General features: G+C 44.9%; 1 protein-coding gene across 6 annotated transcripts in view; it reads left to right on the top strand.

The window, feature by feature from the left end:
• The window catches only part of ETS1 (ETS proto-oncogene 1, transcription factor), a 134,906-nt gene that overhangs the window by 66,922 nt on the left and 49,191 nt on the right, over window positions 1-18,793 (top strand). Inside the window, exon 1 of one of the 6 annotated variants that reach the window (XM_066259708.1) lies at window positions 2,950-3,393. The exons of 4 other annotated variants lie outside the window; for them this stretch is intronic. In XM_066259708.1, the coding sequence (XP_066115805.1) occupies window positions 3,312-3,393 (82 nt within the window). In that variant the 5' untranslated portion in view covers window positions 2,950-3,311. Of the gene's footprint in view, window positions 1-2,949; window positions 3,394-18,793 lie in introns of those variants that run through there. One more of the 6 variants, XM_066259706.1, reaches the window with a different exon arrangement.

Below are 18,793 nucleotides of genomic sequence, written 5' to 3'. Positions count from 1 at the left end.
TTTTCTCCCAAGTGCAGGGGGAACAGAATGCCACATTACAAGCAAAAGCTTGGTTTAATGTCCTTGGTTGATTTTTTCTGAATGCCTTAAAAGATCAGTTATAATCTAGGAACAACTTGCCAAGTGGAAGGCAAGGCTCAGCTGATCTTATTTTGCTAGTGGGAAAACTGAGGCACAAAAGAACTTGAGTGACATGATTGCCGATGAGGAGAGGTTCTGCTCTGCCATGTGAGAAGGGCTGACCTAGGTGCAGAGCCACTGACATGTTTTAGTTCATCTTCACAAGCCATAGCATGTCCAATTCTCTAGCTCTTTAAATTAGAAAGAGTTGGTGGCAAAGTAGAAGCCCACGTGACTAGGAAGTTGATAGTTCATCATTCAACACATATTTACGGAGCATCTGCAATGTATCAGACGTTGTTTTTAAAGATAAGGTGAGACAGAAATGGCATTTAAAGTCCATAAGAACATTTAGAAAAATTTATTCGTGTCCTAAGAGAATAAAATTTTAAATTTTCAAAATTGATTAATCCAGTTGATACTTATAATATCTGAACTTGCCCCTATTAGTGCTCCTTTTTCCAAGTCAAGTTTCAACCGGAAGGTTAAATGCATAACTTCTGACAACATCAACATCAGTATTAATGATTAACTTGCACAGAAGTAACTTTCAGGGAGGTCTGTGGTGGCTGTTGGCTATCTCCCAATCCCACCATTTTTCCAATCCCATTCCTTGACTGGGCCCTTCAAACATTTTGAGCTTCTGTGCTTCAAGTCTGGCTGGATTAGAAAAGGGTGACTGACCTGTTGAGCTACCTATTGTTGAAGAATTGAAGAAATAAATCCCCCCCACTGCTAGAGTGGGACGTGTTTACAGTTTAATCAGGGAGGGCTCTCCCAGTGTCTAATTTGGGGCTAGAGGGTCAGTCTTCGCAGCAGTGTTTAGGCTAGTCTGGAAGAGAAAGCTGACCAGCCTACTGGGGAAGAAAGGACTTGTTCTGAAGAAGCTGCTTTTGAAAATAGCGAAGTACTCAGACTTGGATTTAAACAAAACCCAACATTTTCTTGAAACAACATCAATGAAACAAAAGTCCTCAAAGCAATACTTGATTTGCTCACTTCTTCTGCTAATGTATTCATGGTGGGTAAGAGAGGACGGGCTTAAGATCCTTTTCTTTGTGGCTCATTTGGATGTGTGAATGTACAATTCATTCATCAGCTGTTTCCCCTGGCTTTTCCCAGGATCAGAACTGTCCTTGTCATCTGGACGCCAGCATTGTTTTCTCATACCTTTCGGAAACACAGCTGGATTACAACAATCCTTCAAAAATTAGAATTATCACATACAAATATTTTCCTCTGCTAGTGAAAGGGGGGCATGATTTGAAGTGTGAAGTTCAAGATTTATTTTCTATTCCTAGTTCCTCCCCTCATTTGCTGTGGGAAGCCTACAAGTTAGAATGCTTCAAGGAGACTAACTGGGATTAGATTAAGGTAAGCAGGTGTATTAAATTTTATCAGAGGCAGAGGTTACAGGCAAGTGGTGGAGCTCAACATATGCTCAGAAATCAGAAACTAATACCTATTAAATATAGCTTTCTTCAAGGTTGTTCTGAGAAATTTATATTTAATCTTTTAGTCACTCAAAGATAGATCTCAATGTCAGGAGTAGTTGTATGTACCTTTAGATCTACCAGTTGTTAATTAAGACCAAATGTCTCTATTTATGATAACCAATGTATCTGGTGCAACTTAATAATTATTCAGGATCATGTTGTGGTGTCTTAAGTGTCTGGAGTCCCCAAACTGAACTGGGGCAATGCACGGTGGGTTTTTATATATTCTTAAAATTGATTTGAGTGAGAGAGACATTAATTTGTTGTTCCATTTATTTATGCACTCATTGGTTGTTTCTTGTATGTGCCCCGACTGGGATGGAACCCGCAACCTTGGCGTATCCGGAGGATGCTCTAACCACTGTGCATGTGGTTCTGTCATGGATGATGCACTCCAGAAATTCAAAACCACAGAGCCTCTGCTCCACTTTTTTGGTGGTGGTGGTAGTAGGGTTGTCAGTTTTATCTAGCAGAGTCTGTGAAAGGAAAGACAGAACTTTGGCCCATGGTGACATAATTAGAGGGGCAGAACAATAGCCTCCCGGTCTGCGCCAGCCTGCTCTAGGTAAAATTGAAGCTCATGGAAGCCCAGGACTGATTCTCATTTGGAGGCCCTGTTCTGGACTTTCCCAATAATACATCAGAATTTGGGCCTCTGTTTGGGGGCCTCCAGCAGGCTGCCTTGGAGTTGAAGTTTATCAAGGGCATGCCTGTTTTTTCTTGATTGCACTGTTATGTCCTGAAAACCTGAAGGCTCTCCAGAAACGCAACCCCGATCCCTGACTCACTAACCGGTTGGAGTCCTCTATTCCTGAAGCCCTCTAAGGACACTGGTTCGCGAGTGTCCTGCGCCTGCTCGCACGCATGCCCCTTCATCCGCATGCCTCATGTCCTGTGTGTCAGTCTTTGTGAATGAATGATGTACACGCACTTCGAAAACTATGCTGCTACCGGGAGGGGGCCGGAGCCGGTGACCAACCCTTCAAGAATGCGTGGATAATCAGGGGGACTTTCCCGAAGTGGTCGGGAGACTGTGCACGCAGCCTGCTCCCCCTGGCCCTAGGCATCCGTGCCCGAGCCGCTGGCCCGACAGCGGTACTCCCGGCTCGACGCCTACTCCTCCGTGGCCTGGCGGCTGGGCCCGCGGGGAGCGGCGCAGGCTGCCGGGAGCTCCGCCCACCTCCCTTTCGCTCTGGGCGGCCGCTAGCGATTGGCCGCGGGCCCTGGCCCCGCCAACCACCCGCCCCGCCCGCCGCCCCGCCCGCGCTCCCCCCCCACGGAGGTCCTGGGGGATGTGGGGTGGGGGGGGCGCACACCCAGCGCCCGGCTCCGCGCAGAGAGAAACGCCCTAAAGAGGAGGGAAGAGCGCGCGCGGGAGGGAGGGAGGGCAGGCGAGCGGCTCCAGGGAACGGGGACGAGCGGAGGCAGCGGCGGCCGAGAGGAGGGAGCGGCTCGGCACAGGCGAGCCTGGGACCCGGAGCGCGCGTACTTTCCTGCAAAGTGCCAACTTGCCGGAGAGTGCCGGGCGCGCACCGCCTGGGTGCAGGGGCACATCAGCGGGAATTTGAGATTTCAGGGAAGAAAATCGAATTGCCCCCGTCCCCTCTTCCCTGTTACGAATCCCCATTAAACAGAAAAACAACAAGAATAACAGCAAACTTGTTATCATCCTGTCCGTTCTCCACTTCTGGCACCATGAAGGCGGCCGTCGATCTCAAACCGACTCTCACCATCATCAAGACGGAAAAAGTCGATCTGGAGCTTTTCCCCTCCCCGGGTGAGTGGTGACTGCCGAGGCGCCCACCCCTGCTCTCCGCCAGGGTCTCCTTGGCTTCTCCCCCACCCTCGCAATTTCCTTCCAGGCAGCGCGTTTCTTTCTGCTTTAGCGGGGCGATGCTGGTGGCAGCTGGAGAGGCAGAGAAGAGGAGGACTGTTGGTGGCCCTAGACCCTTGTTTGGGGGTGGTATTTATTTTCACAGCTGTGTTTTTGTGAGGAGTGGGAAAAAGCTTATAGAGACAGTCCAGCACCACCACCCCCCCATTCCCGCTTCTTTATTTTTCCAAATGAGCAAGAACCCTCTGGCTTTATTCCGTAACGTTGGGGGGATGAACACAGCCATAGAGGACATCATTCCCCTGTCTCCGCATCCCCCAGGAATGGACCTGGATGGAGGGCCCTGGGCTGTGAGAGTGGAAAAGGTGTCTAACTAGCTGGCCCTCAAGGGCATTTTCAAATGTCTTGCCTTCCTGAGCTCCCGTGTCACATGTCCCTTTGCTTTCTAGCTCTTCTTTTTTGGATTGAGGACAAGGAGGTGGGAGAATTGAAATGATCATCTTAACTTTGGGGAACATATGGATTATTTTCATGCAGATCACTCACTTTATCCATCTTTCTAATCTGCCATAAATTTGCCCTCTGCTACTAAAGATGTGTTAGAAGAGGGAAAACATCCCAACACTCGGTGTGACTTTGAGTCTTTGGTTAACGGGTGGTGTTATCCTCCTGTTTGACTTGAAGAATTTTAAGCAAGTGATAGGAAAGAAGTTTCATTTTGGCTTAAGGCACAGTTTTTGGTGCTAAGCAGTTGAATGGAGACCGACACTCCATTACTCCTGGAATAAATGCAGTTTAAGAAGAGAAGATGATTCCTTTTAGGATAAGGAATTGTGCCAGCTATCCTTCTAATGATTTTGGAGGTAAAGTTACATAGAAAGATGCAGAGACAAGGCGATGCTATCTGGAAAATAATGAACTACAATATTGCGCTGCTGTGTCTCAGCTTATCAATAAGTTTAGCTGCTGCTGCCCTGTGGCTTTCACTTCCCTGCCTCTGCCATAATTAGTTGCTTATTTTAACTGTTTCTGAATCTCCTTAAACGTTCAACACAAGCCAAGCCTATGTTATGTCATTAGGAGGTCCTTCAGAAATGTTAATGAAGACTTGGCCTGCCCTCTCCTCTAACCCTCCAAACATTCAGCCCCAGCAGCGGTCATTGGGAAGTGCACAGAGAAGATGTAAGCTTGTTTGTTGTCACAAGGATGACGATGAATGGTCAGAGCAATGTTGAGAACAACTAGAACCATAGAGACATTTCAGGCACTTAGAGCTACAATTCAAAAATGATAGTGCTATGGCAGTTGTGTTTGGGGGTTCAAGGAAGCCAGAATAAGTTATGTTAGTCACAACTGATTCAAACCATATATATATAAGAAGTGAAAGAATAGTTCCCAGAAGAGGTATAAACTCAATAGGTTTTTTCTTCAGAATGGCTTGTTTATATGTGTGTTCACAGATCGGGGCATGTGGGAAATACCGTGTAGATATGTCAGTTTGCACACCTACAATAAGCCCTGTGTGCAGGTACTGAGCAAGAGTTCCTGGCAACACATGTTTTAGATCACAGTAAACAGCTGGAGTAATTTTTAAGGTAATTAAATATTAACTATTGGAGATTTTTAAGTATACTATGCTGTTATTTTGGTTATTGATAAACATGAACCCTGGGCGCATAACTTCCCTTAGATTTTCATCTGTAAAATGGGTAGAATAAGGCCTAATACTACCGTCACATCCATTATAATAAGTGCCTTTATATGCCTCTCTTTTTCAGAAAAGGTTTACAAGCCACTGATTAGGTTTTATAAACAGCCTTCAATATAGTCAAATTTCAACTGGTCAAAGAAATTGGGCAGTTTTCTTCCATTCATTGTAGTGAGATTTGATTTCTGGCACTGTTTTGAGGAAAATAAAGGGAGAAATGAAAATAATTCTGGGTGTTTAGAAACATAAGGGAATATTATACCCATACTTCAGAGAGGGAAGAGGGAAATAGAGGCACGGAGAAAGTAAGTCACTTACCTAAGCATATCTAGTGAGCCAGCGGCCGAAGTGAACTGTATCCCTGTTTCTAAGTTCTCAGTCACCATTGCCTTGAGTAATCCTGTAGCTAATCTTTGAAAAGTTCAGCAAAGAAACTTTAGTTGTGACTTAAATTGGCAGGTGCAAGGATGGAAAAAACGGTCAGACTGCCTGCTTGTGTTGTGGGAGGAGAAGACACTGGCTACGTGGGGATTTGCTTTGCCCATCAGACCATACAGGGCATGTGTTTAAAGTTTAACTTCTCGCAGTGTGGCTTTGTGTCCACAGCTGTGACTTAAATATTTGTCAGAGTGATTCTTTGGGTCGTTTAGTTTATGTATGGAGACAACTAGTTTGGGATCTTATCTGGTTTAAATAATTAAACCAGGTCCCCTACACCGTCCCCCACTCTATTATGTGAGAGCCAAAGACAGGCAGTAGGGAGGCAGGGTATAGAAATAGGACTCCTGGATTATTTGCCTGTCTTTGTGGATAGGACTGGATCAAGAACCACTATTCTAGATTGAGACCTCACAGGATTTTTCTGTAGCTTTCAGTACCAAATTAACATGTACGTACTTTGAAATAACATTGGAATTGGATTTTCCATGTAAGTGGTAAGATATACCATGTTGATTGCAATGTGCCATTGTAGGGTTCTCAGATCTTAAACGGGCTGAAACAAACCAAGAGTGTCCGTGGAGTTCCCTCCTAGTGTGGACCTTGCTGTGAAGGGGTGGAGGCTGGGTGCCAAAGCAAATACATTTCCAAGCACTTAATTTTTTTCTCTCCTTCCCACTCCACCTTCTTGGTGAGGTGAGTGTAGTGTCCAGAGGAGACCGGGAGTTCTAATTCTGGATGTTTGCTGTTTTACAAGAATAAAAGGTTCGGCCCTTCTCCAATCCCATGAGAGGACGTCCATCCGTTGGGGAGCTGTATTGTCCTTAGAGATGGGAAGAGGCTTTGTCCCTCTCCCAGTTTCCCTCATCAGTCTTTGTAGCTTCATCAGTCTGGACAAGAAAGGAGGACAGAGCTGCTCAGGCCACTAGGATTGCTTGTTTGCTGTGCTTCCAGACCCCCAAGAACCACACTCCATTAGTGACTAAAGAACCCAGCAGGGATTCAGAGCTGGGACTCTGGAGCCAACCTGTCTGAGTTTGAATCCCAGCTCTGCCACTTACTATTTGCATGACTTTGCACAAATTGCTTTATTTCTCTGCTCCAACTCCTACATCTATACAATGAGTGCAATAATTTTTCTACCACATAGGTCGATATGAGAATTAAGTCTGTTAATGTGTGCAAAATCTTAAAACAGTGCCTGACCCATAATAAATTCTATTTTATGGTTAACTAGAAAACAAGTCAATGAAAAAATGACCCTGATTACTTGTAGGATTTTCAGGGGCCCTTGAATGTTTAATAGGGGTTACTGCTGTATTATGCACCTCTTTATTTATAGGAAGAATGAAGTTAAAGAGAATGTTTTCACCTGCTTTAGCTGAGATCTTATGCTGATGGAACTGCATTCTGTACTCCAGAGAAGGAACCCTGAGATGGGTAACTTACAGAGTATCTGAGTGTTTCCAGGGCTCAGCCACCAGAGCTAAATGCAAGAGGGTCGGTTAGTTACTTTGGATGGTGGGCTTTGTCAGTGCTACTTCAGAGCACAAAGGTCACCAAGACTAGAGGCCATGGGGACATTTTTCAGGGTTGATGGAAAAGTAGAATATTTCAATTATGCAGACTTGAGAAATAAATGCATCATGTCCAGTTATTACGAAGTATCTCACATTTTATTTATTTATTTGGTTGGCAGAGCTTGCATTCCTGGCATTTTTGGTTGGTTTGTATTGCTGTTTTTTTCTTTCTTTTTTTTTTTTTTGTCTATGTAACTTTTTTCTTTCTTAAAGAGACCAGACCACCCTGTAGGAGATCACCTTCCTCTAGGAGACAAACCAGCTGTGGTCAGCCGCCCAGAGCCCAGCTTGCTCTGGGCTGCATCAGAATCTCTGCAAACCCAGAGCTGGCTAGAGTAGGTCAAGATATTTCAAGAAAGCAAGGCTCTCTGTTTCCAAGAGCACAGATAACTCTCCAGAGCTGCAGCGGCAGCACCGTTTGACGCCTCTCTGGTTGCAGAAGGCATGACCCATGGCAGTGGTGGCATTCCATGAGTTTGTAATGAAGGTGGACTCTTGGATTCACCAGTTCTTCCTGAAGCACATATGGTGCCTGCTTCTGTACCTGGCACTTTAACATAAAATTGCACTTTTACATTCTACAGTAATTTGGGTGGGGGAGGTCTTATTTTATCTATTTTTCAGTTGAGAAAAATGATATTCAGAGAGATTCACAGTTTGCTTACGGCCACACTGTTAGAAAATTACAAACTGATGAGCTGTTACAGGAATTTTATGCCTAAAAGAAAAGCACCATGTTATTCATAGAAACTCCAGAAATTAAAAGAGGGCTTGTACGAAAAGGCAGTGATGGTTGTTGGTACTTTGGGGATTGAAGAGGGTGCAGGAGCTTCCAGCCACGCTGCGTGACTCCTCTGAGCTGGGGAAAGGGCCCAGCCATGCACTGTGTCCAGACCTGGCAGTTGGATGTGCTGCTTTAGGAAGATGCTGGAAGGTTCTAGCGATGCTTGCTTCCAGTCACCAAGCCGAGGCCAGGGTTCTTGGTTTCCCAGTGCATTCCAGACTAGTCAGTCTCTCACAGGTGGAGAGGCATTGTGTTCGCTTCCAAGGTCACATCCTTCCCGGAGCCTCCTGACCCTGCTTGTTTTGCCTCTTTCATCACGAAACTGCTCTGCATATTGTCCCACTTACAACTGGGGTAATGAGAGACACAAATCGGCAATGAGTTTATTTTCTTTATCTAGTTATAGTTTAGTTTTCCTGCTTGCAAAGGGGCCAGAGGTACCTACATTTGCTGTCTACACAGCAACTTTTATTATTATTTTTTATTTAAAATTTAGTGTTTTCAAGTTCATTTCAAGGGCCAGTGCACACATTTGTAGTTATTCTGGCACAAGAGGGAAAGTGAACCCTCATGTTCTACCTGCCGACCTGCCTGCCCTCCGCGGCCCGTGGCTGATAGAGAAGCAGACAGACACCCTGGCTACTTGTGTGAGAGTAAGGTATTGGCTTCTGTATTATTGTCTGTTGGGGAGCATTTTCTCCAAATAATTAACATCATTGGGTACACACAGTCATCACAGAGGAATCTGTGTATTAACACACAGTCACCATGTTTTCATCGGTTCTCCAGAATGAAATGTTGGCCCCATCTCTCCACTTAAGACAGAATTTCTGATAGACTCTCTCTATGCTCACAGCATTCTAGGTCTCTTCTTTGCTTATAGCTGCTAACTTCTTAACTCAGGGTTAGAAATGCGAAGACAGTCCCCAAATCTATCATCTTTACTTGTCAAGTGTCTGTCGCTACATTTTGCTTTTTTTTTTCCAGCTGGGTTAAAGATATTCTTTTCATAGTATCCGTAGGTGCTTTTCAAATTGGGAAAAAAGGCTATTTCTACTTGGCTCCTTTTTTGAAGCCCTGTGTCCCTATTTGTGTTACCTTTTTAATTTAATTGTGCAGTTTATAGTCTCCATGCAGATACAGAAAGAAATTGGTCTGTAGTGTAGGTCACAGTAGATCCAATTTCATTGGCAGGGAGCCATGCTTACAGACACACTCAAAACATTGCTGTTTGAGCCGTAAATATTTATTGATTATTTGGTCAAATTCATTACATTTCCCAGGTGTTTTCCAGTTTCTGCTGCTTGGGTGCAAGCCTGTTACTGGACCCTTGAAATGTGGTTTCTTACTGCCCTATAACTTTTTTCCAGTTCTTTTCTGTAGCATTTAATTCTTTCTCTGAAAATCGTAAAATATTGACCCAGATCATGCTTTAAGACCCAAAGTAGCATTGGAAAGTATTAGGCTATTGGATTTCAGATCTTGATGGTGTATAGATTGGGAGATCATATAATGTAATTACTAAACTAGAATATTTTTGATAGTGTAATTTCTTAGGACACCAGAACAATAGACATAAACTGAAATTCTCCCAGCACACAAGGGTCAACTATTTAGACACTGAATTTGAATGATAATATTCTTTTTTAATAGCTATTCTTAGTTGCTAGTCTTAGGATTTAGATCATCCAAAGTAAACTAAGAGGACTAGGTTAAGAATTTCAATTCAAGAGAAGCAATTCAAGTGCAGTGTGGTTTCCCCCAACCATGGGTTATATTTTTAAATGTTTTTGATGCATAATATAATATTTCTCAGCGCCTGAGAAACAACAAAAAAATCAACCTCAAACAAGTTTACTTCAGGCATCTGAAACCTCTTGGTAGCTTCGGGTAGCGATGCTAAGCTGTTGATTTTGCTTTGCAGGGTTCTGTGGGGAAACTGTAAACTTTTTGCTGAGAGAGAGAGAGAGAGAGAGAGAGAGAGCGCGCGCTGGGAGCAATATGTATGAGAGAAAATAAACTTTTGAGTAGGGGGAAATGTCCTCATTACATAAATGAAGACAATTAAAGTTGATTTGTTTTAATGCTTATTAAAGATGAGAAGTTCTGCTCGGAAGTGGTAAAACTGAAAAGTAAAAAGCAAGTCCTCAATTCTTTAAGAAGAGAGGAAGGGAATGGTGCATTCAGTTGCAACATCCCTTTTGGCTAAAAAAGGAGAAAGAAGAAATGACACCAGGGAAAGACTAAGAACTAATATAACAAAAGGAAATAATGGAAGAAAGGAATTAAAGAGCGTAAATGATATTTCATAGACTTTTGGGAAAATCCTCAAATGAGTCAAGCATTGCACGTGGGTAGCTTTTCTAGTCTCAGGTGGCCAGGTGGGTCAATACGGGTCTGTTTCCCACTCTTCGTAATCATTTCTAAGTACTTGTAATCCCTATTGGGTGTGGCTGATCAGGAGAACCCGGGCAAAATATTCCTTGTTCCAGGTGCTCCCATGGCTAACAATGCAGAAGGACCATTGTTTAATTTATGGCACTATGTATGCATCAGTGATTATTTGTATTTTCTGGGCCTATTGGGACCTTCTTCCAGCAGTTCTAGGCTAGAATAATTTCATGGGTCAGCTTCAGGGAGATCATGGGTGTTTCAGAAGCATTTGCAGGAGGCGTAAGAACAGGGATAAGATTATTTTAGATGTAGAAAATAATGTGGGAAGAATGCTGAAAGTTTAGAGGGAAAGACTTACATAAATATGAAGAAAAACACCTTGATTGTAGGAAGGAAGGGGAGAAGGAAGTGTGAGGCCAGGACCTATGTGAGAGCATTTGGAATCGCAGGGTGAGTTTTGCCTTTGAAAGAAGGGACATTTTTAAGGACAGAGCAGTGTTATTTAAGAAACTTATGAGAGAGGTGATTTTGGCTGGGGAGTAGCATTACTTGACCTCCCACTCAAATTGTTAGTTGTTAAAACCTCTGTATCAGTTTATCAGATTAAGCGTTAAACCTCAGAGATGATGACAGAATCCATCAGGTACATATTTTCAAGGTACAAACTGAAACTAAAGACTCTAGGCCAGGCCAGGGAATTCCTGGAGCTGGTAAGTGGAGGTACATGGTGTGTGAAGTGTTTAGGAACTCCCATTCTTAATTAATGACATTTTTTGTGCAATTACAGCTTTATGTTAGGGTAACTCATTACTTACATTTATGTTTAAAATCAGAGTGGGCTGTTGGGTTTGATTTTAAAATACCCTTCAGAAAATCATGACAGGAGATTCTCAGCAGAAGAGTTCCCATGTGATGACTTTTATACTTCTAGTATTTCTCATCCGTTTTCCCTGTCTATTTCATATTCTTTGCCTATGATTTAAGTTAATTCTATACATTATGCATAGATTGTCTTTGTCACTGAAACACCAATTAAATGTGAGGAGTATAATGAGAAATCATGAATGATAAGGGGAGACCTGTCAGCATACTAGGAATAGCACTGTGTGCAGAACAAATGCAGTGACCACTCTGGGGGCTGTCACTGTCTGGAGGCCTTGGATTTTAGCCCTGGCTTTGCAACTGTTTATCCCTGTGACCTTGGACCTACCTCATGTTCTTCATCAGTCAAAGAAATTACCTGGAGAAGAAGGCCTATAAGGTTTCTCATAACACTTGACATTTTATGACTTTGACATTAAAAATAATTAAGCCTTCCAGAGAGCATAGACTATCTGTCATTCAAGTGGTAAGTAGGCAAAATGGCCTACCTATCCCCCCAAATTATGTGAATCCCCAAATTCTGTTAATCCCGGTTCAATCGCTGGGGGGATTCTGAGTACATCTGTGAAGGTTATCTTTCATGGGAAGAGATGTTAGAAACTTACTGGCCTTGCTCACAGTTACAGAAACCGGCACATGTTCTTGGGTGACACTGGACCAGGAGTCATACTTTCCTCTTGGTCTCAGCTTCCTTTTTCCATAAGCCTTTGCTACAGTTGCAGCTGAAGCAGCTCCAGTGCAGGGTCTGATCTGGAGGAAGGCACCGGAGGTCAGGGTCCGGGAGGTGAGACAGCCAGCGACAGCTGCATCCTCAGGGCTGAGCGTGCAGTCTGTGCCGTGCGCTTATTTCATCTAAGCTGCCCGTTCTCTTGTGCCCTGCTCTGTGCAGAGCAGTCTGTGTGTCCCTCTCCTCCCCCTCCCCCCAGCAACAGGAATGTGCTCTGCTTAAAGCCACCCGGTGCCTCTTCCTGACATACCCAGCAAGTCAAGGCCCCTGCCTCCGGTGTGTGCGGAGAGAAGGGCCTGGGCCCACTTGAGTCTGGGCAGCAGCCACTGACCCTTCAGCAGGCACAGGCTGCCCGCAGAGCCTGGGCAGACCAGATGCCCTCTGCCTTGGTTTCCCTGGCCATCCAGGAAGCTGCAAGTGTGTGTTGGGGTGCGGTGAGGTTTTCAGAGGCTGCTCTTGCCGCAGTGGGAGGGCGCCATCGCTTGCACACTGTTGATATCTGAAAATCGTTTTGTTGATGTTATTTCTACATTTTTGAAAAAGGTCCATCACAGTTACCTTTTCCTTTCAGGGGCAGGGACCTCAGTTCAGACTGAGAGTTTTGGGGAAAAAAACAAGAAAAACTGCCCTTGAAAATAGGGTAGAGTTTATCGTCTGATACTCAATGTAGGCATGTCTCATAACTGCTCCTCTTTACTGTTTTGTTTCTTTTCTATTAGTTACTGGGTGCTATCTTATTACTGTGTTAACTTACCAGTGTGCCAAGAACCTTATTATTTTACCCTAATCCCGAATAGCTAAGTATTATTCCTATTTCATGATGAAGAAACTGAGAGGTTAAACACCTTGCTCAAGGTCACACTGCTGGTGAGCGGAGGAGTTGAGGTTCAAACCCTGCTGTCGTTTATTCTAACGTTCCCTGTCTGCTGCCTTTAGAACGTTCAGAAACGTATTTGGGTGCTTGTTGAATTTGGGCAAATACTAAGGGCTGTTGATGCTAATTGTTTATCAGTTCACTTAATACTTGGCTATAATCAGGTAGCGGCTTATAGTTTGACCCGTGACTGTGCCACGTTTGAGCCTCACTGTAAGCCTTGGAGTTGTCACCGTCTTACAGACCGGGAGGCTGCAGAGCGGCGACGCAGTCTGTTGTCGAGGTTCCTGGTACATGGCAGAGTTAAAACATGAAGCTCGATTTCTCTAAACCCTATGGCACTGCTGCTAAGCCACCGACATCTCAAATATTTTTTGGACCTGATGAGCACATGGTGCATTCACTTTAAATAATAATAATAATGATGATAACAGTAATAAACATTATCTTCAGATTAGGAATGTCAACAAGGCACCCTTTTCTTTTTTGCTGGAGACAGATTTCTCCTTATTTTCCTATAGATGGTTGGCCCCACACACAGGGATGGAGCTTTGAGTGGGCTGCTCAGACCGCTGTGATGTAGGCTCAGGAAAGCCTGCAGAGTTCTCCGTGGGGCCGACACACTGGCCAGCCTTTAAGTAAAACAGCAAGTTAGTTTCTTCTCAAGAAGTGAAAAAACACGAAAACACGAAGTTGCTTCACAGGCTGCTAGACAGATAACGCAATTTCCCTCTGGCATAGGTTGCCCTTTGACTTTGAGAAATCCTTTTTTTTTCTTCTCCCAAATCTGAAAAGTTGAAAAGAGCTCCTGTCCTACCTCTGTTGTTGAAATCTATGGCAGATGTTTGGCTTTGGTCTTCTGTGCCTCAGCTTTCCTGTTTTAGCAAACTAGGTCCACTTTAATGACTGGTAGTACCTTCAGGAGCCTGGAGGAACACTTCAGGAAGAAAATAAACTAAAAATCTTTAAATCTCATACTGGCATGTTATGGGAAAGAATTGTGCCAAAGAAGCATATAAGAATTAATGACATCTTAGATGAGGGTGCCCCCCCCACCCCGTTAGTTTCTGTTTGAAGTACCGGCATTTGCTATAGCACCAGGTGTATATACAGAGTGTCGCAAAGTTATTTTAAATTATCCCCCTAATACGACATGTTGCTCCTTAGCATAATTAAGTCCTCTTCCCTCCTTGTGTTGTTCATTCTGGAAACTAGAACATCCCGAGGCCAAGCCACAGGTGTGGCACTGAGAAGTACCCTGTTGGCATGTTACTGTTTCCTGGGGAGTGAATGTAATTCTGAGCAGTCAGCAGTGGCCTTGGGTTATTGGGGAAGAGGAGGTGACAATGGGAAGTGGAGGGTGGGGATAATAGTTTTACGTTTAGCATGTTGGAATCTGGGTACTAACTTTGATACCGGGAAAATTCAGGCCTGTAAAGCAAATCTTAGTGTGTCTCCTAGAAAAGGGGGTCAGGCCTCTGGATGACACCGACACTATCGAGTAGTTTGAACGTTTTCTGGGCTGATAACTGGGCAGGTCCACTGATAGGTAGTCAGTCGTCCTTTCACCTTTTCTTGCCTGGGTGAGAAACAGGATACCTGAATCTGTTTTTACTCTGAGCTGCCAGATTATAGCCACATGTCTGAATCATCCCTGTGTTCTTCTGGAGAAAGGGCGCTCCTAGTGAGTGGGCTGCCTTTCATTGGGAGAGAGTGGAAGAGTTAATGCGTTCACGTTTAGAAAGGACTCTGGAGTCATCAGCGATGCTGAATTAGTGAGAGAGATGATGCAGGATGGTGATTCTGAATACATATGAACTCTCTAAGGGTGAAGTGTGTGTGTGTGTATGTGTGTGTGTGTACAGTAAATGCATCCTTGATTTCACATAAGATCAAAAGTTCAATCTTACACCTTTCTTGCCTCCTGATGGAAACCAAATGTTCTTCAAAACTGCTGGATGCTTGTTTTTGGTCTCTGTATATATCTGTGTTCAGTTGGGAGGAGTGAGAGCAATTTTAAACTCATATTTGTGGAGTACCTACCGTGCGTCAGGCACCTGGCAAGGTATTTTCCACAGACAATCACATTCTCCGAACAACCCTGTGAAGATAAGACATTGTATCTTGGAAAGGCTCAAATAATTTTCCCAAGGTCATAGAGCTTTCAAATCATAAATTTGAAGTTAGATCTTTCTAATTACAGAGTCCTACAAACTTAGAATCTGTTTGTTTAGAAAATGTGCTAATCTCATCCGGGGCTTTGATTCTTGGAACATTTCCTCTGTGTGGTGTGCTTTTTAGGCCACTCGTTATTGTCAGGATAAGGAAGAAAACATTCAGTGTCTCTATAAATATCAACCATGGGGGTATAAAGTAGTTCACATAATTTCTACAGTGTATTTTCAAATTTAAAATAGACAAATGAAAAAGGGGCTAACTAAATTTAAATACTTGTGTACAGAAGGGGCACTTTAGCCCCATTTTTCAGATTGGGACATTGAGGAAGGAAGTCAGAGCTCCACCCATACTTGAGGATTCTCCACGGAGGGCAGGTTCAGAGGCACAGGTCTAGGCCTTGAGGCCACTTAATGCAACAGGAATGTTTGTAGAAAAATAAACACACACGGAATGAATCAGATCTAGATGGTGGATCTGGAGCTAACCTCTGATTTCGATTGGAGATTAAAAAAACAACAACAGTCTTTCTTTCTTTCTAGACTTCTGAAGGCTTCTTTTAGAAGAGCTTCGTGGCTTTTCCATGCCCTAACCCATACTGGTCTCTGGTGGATGGGCTGATGGGAGAAATCTGAAATCCCAGGGTGGTCGTATTGTCTCCAAAGGATGTTGGGTGCTGGATAAACAAGACAGCGACTTTGTGAAATGAGATTGTGCCTGGCAACTTGCTGTTGATTCACAGGGCTTGGTCAACTGTGCTGCTCACAGGCGTGTTACAGACGGCCAGTGAGGAGTGGAGATGAGTCCAGTCCCCAGTGGCCTGCCTTGTAAGGAGGAGGCAATATTTTCAGTGCTTTTTATGGGAAAACCAATTCCAAGGAATTGATATTTAAATTTCTAAGAGGTGGTGCAAGATGCACACTAGGCTCCTCCTGTACAAACCAGTCACAAATCTATTTGCAAATCTCAAAATTCCTGTGCTAATGGAGCCTCAACACAATTTGCTTTTTCAAATGACTGGTGCTTGGTTCTTACATTCGTCTGGTGGATTTATTTATGCCACAGGTTTCTTACCATCATCATCATCATCATAAAATCTACATAAGGAGAGACTTCTAAGCCAAAAGGAAGGGATTTACATCTAGGTTGCTCCATAGAAAGTAATCTTTGTCCCTGAATCACATACCCTCTCATTCATTATTTTGGTGCAGGGCTATTTAAGGATTTGAGATAATTCTTGTAAAATACTTTTTCACTGCCATAGGGTACGGTATTTTATCATTATCTTGTGGGCACTGTATTTTGTACAAATGTTCATTGCTGACAGGGCTGTTATTACTTCAGTGGTTGTTAAAACTGTGGTTACTGTTAACCTGGTTACAAAAAATTTTCCACTCGACACCCCCATTACCAAATGGGCCAGAGCAGGCCCTGTGGCCAGTGTGATGTCTTCCTCTCACGCACACTTACCAAACCGGAGTGAGGGCTTAGGTCCCACTTCTGGCTCTAAAAGCACCCTTGCCATGCCAATAGGCTTTTTATTGGAATTAGTCTTATCAGGCTCTAATTGCTGACTTGCTCTCCTCTTTGCCCTGGAATCCTTTCTTTTCTGGGGGTGACTTGGGCATCTGAGGTATAGGAAGAAAGCTTTATTATCTGTTAATGTAGCAGGTGGAACTCGTGTCCGCCCTGGCCAGGCTGACATCCATGTCAATGTGCCGTGATGGGCCAGGCCAGTGATCCATTTGGCAACCTCCTGAAAACGATAAGCCTTCAGACTGAAAAAGCCCCCTGTCCTTTCTTTCTTCTCCTCACCCCTGTCTCTTCTGTGCCCCAGCCAGGGCCCACTAGACCTTCCAGTTCTAGCTGACATTCCCTAAAGTGCTTTGCAACTGAAGATATCTGTAGGAACCGGGCACCTCTTGAGGATGCCTTTTGCCAATTGCAGTGGTTGATTTACAGCCAGAATCTGGCACCTAGAAAAAGGGATCCTGTGTCTTTAAACAGCTGTGCGCCAATATGTGTAAATGTGCTTGCTAAACCGGTGACTAATTCAGTATATTATAAAGCAGCAATGAGCTGGCTGCCAAGGCAGGGCTGTATCCCAACTGGAGTGGCGTGTAAGTGAGGCTCAGAGGAGTACTTCTTGAATTCTGCCATACCACCCGTTTCTGGAATGGCCTCGAAATTTCATCTGTCTGTTCCCTGAACCACAGTCAGCACTTGCTGTCTCCAGGTTCCCGTCTCCGCCTGCCTCCTCTTTCCTGCACTCTCCCGCCCTCCCTCAGTTCTCTGGGTCAGTTTATTTCCTCATGTGAGGGTGGAGCCGGGCTCCATCTGAGTCAGGGCCAGGGAGCCAATCAGAACTGCTCCGGGGCATTCCAGGGGACAACTCATAACCCCTCTTGGAAAAGAATTTTCCAAAAGATCCCTTTTGATCACAGTGTAGTGACTGCACCTTTCCCGGTTCATGTCCAGTGAGCCTGGCGGAGTGTCTGTTTGCCAGGAGCCCTGTTCTGTCTGTCCTTCCTTTGCCCCCCTCCCCACCCCCCTGCCCCTGCCTCAGGGTTTGGGAGAGAAACCTCCAGAACCAGCTCTGATTGAGACTTGTTTGCCCTGAAAGCCTTAAACATAGAAATATAAAATACAATGTCGCTGTAAATGAGTGGGCAGCCTCTGCTGGGGACATCTGCGTGAGGGGAATTTGAGGTACTCTGTTTGTCGCAGGGGATCTGTGACCCCCACATCTGCGGTCCCAGAAGTTGTAGACACCAGGTGTTTGCCTCTAAAAAATGGACCAGCCTTTCCTGCAGTGTCCCGTGAGTGGAGCCTGGCCGCCCTCTCAAAGGGCTTCCCTGGGGCAGGCAGTGGTCCAGTCTACCACCAGTCTTCCCTCTCCCTGGAGCCATTCGCCTGCCGTTGGCGTTCTTTCTCCCTGACACCTGACCCCTTCCCTCCCTCACCCTCTGCACTGAGGACATCAGTAGGCTCTTTCCCACCCCTCTCCTGTGGGACCCAGCCACACCGCTGGTCTCCATCTCAGAGCCTCTGCCTGCTCATTAGCATAGTGCTCATCATGAGGTGTGAGTTTGGACTGTTGCCTGTGTCTTATGCAGCTTCGTCGTCCCCCCACTGGAAGGGTGTCTCCCAGTCACCAGCGTGTTCACATTGCTCAGCCCCTAGCAGGTGGCTCACTAGCTCTTTTTAAGATTTATTTATTTATTTTTGAGATGCAATTTCCATAACACAAAATTCATCATTTAACATGTCCAACTTTGTGGTTTTTAGTGCATGCTCAAAGCTGTGCAGCCACCACCAATATCTCATTACAGTACATTTTCGTCACTCTCAAAGGAAACCCTATACCCACGAGCAGCCAGTAGCTTGTTTTGAATAAAGGAACGCAGGTGGGTGAGGCTCTCCAGTGGGAGACATGAGGGAGTGGACCCGTGTTTCCGAGAGCCCCCAGATTTCTGCCCTGTGCCCCAAGCACCAGCTTGGGGAGCTCCCTGCATCTCGCCCGTCTCTGTGGATCTGTCCCACCCCTCTCTCTCGGTCTGGGCAAAGATAATGAGCGCTTTCCCCAGCTGCATGCACACTATTCAGCCCAGAGCGCGGGGCTGTGGCGGCTGCACTTTCCTAATGGCTTCCTGGTGATGCAGAGCCATTTACTAGGGTGGTGAGGGCTGCACATCCCTCTCTCCCTTTCCCACCTGAGGAAGGGAAGGTGGGCAGATGGAAAGTGGCTTCTGCCCCCTCACCCTTTTGCATTGATTACTTT

Source organism: Saccopteryx bilineata, chromosome 2 (assembly GCF_036850765.1).
Source record: "Saccopteryx bilineata isolate mSacBil1 chromosome 2, mSacBil1_pri_phased_curated, whole genome shotgun sequence".
Lineage (NCBI taxonomy): Eukaryota > Metazoa > Chordata > Mammalia > Chiroptera > Emballonuridae > Saccopteryx > Saccopteryx bilineata.
Note: the sequence above shows the minus strand (reverse complement) of the source record. Positions and strands in the feature narration are given on the sequence as shown.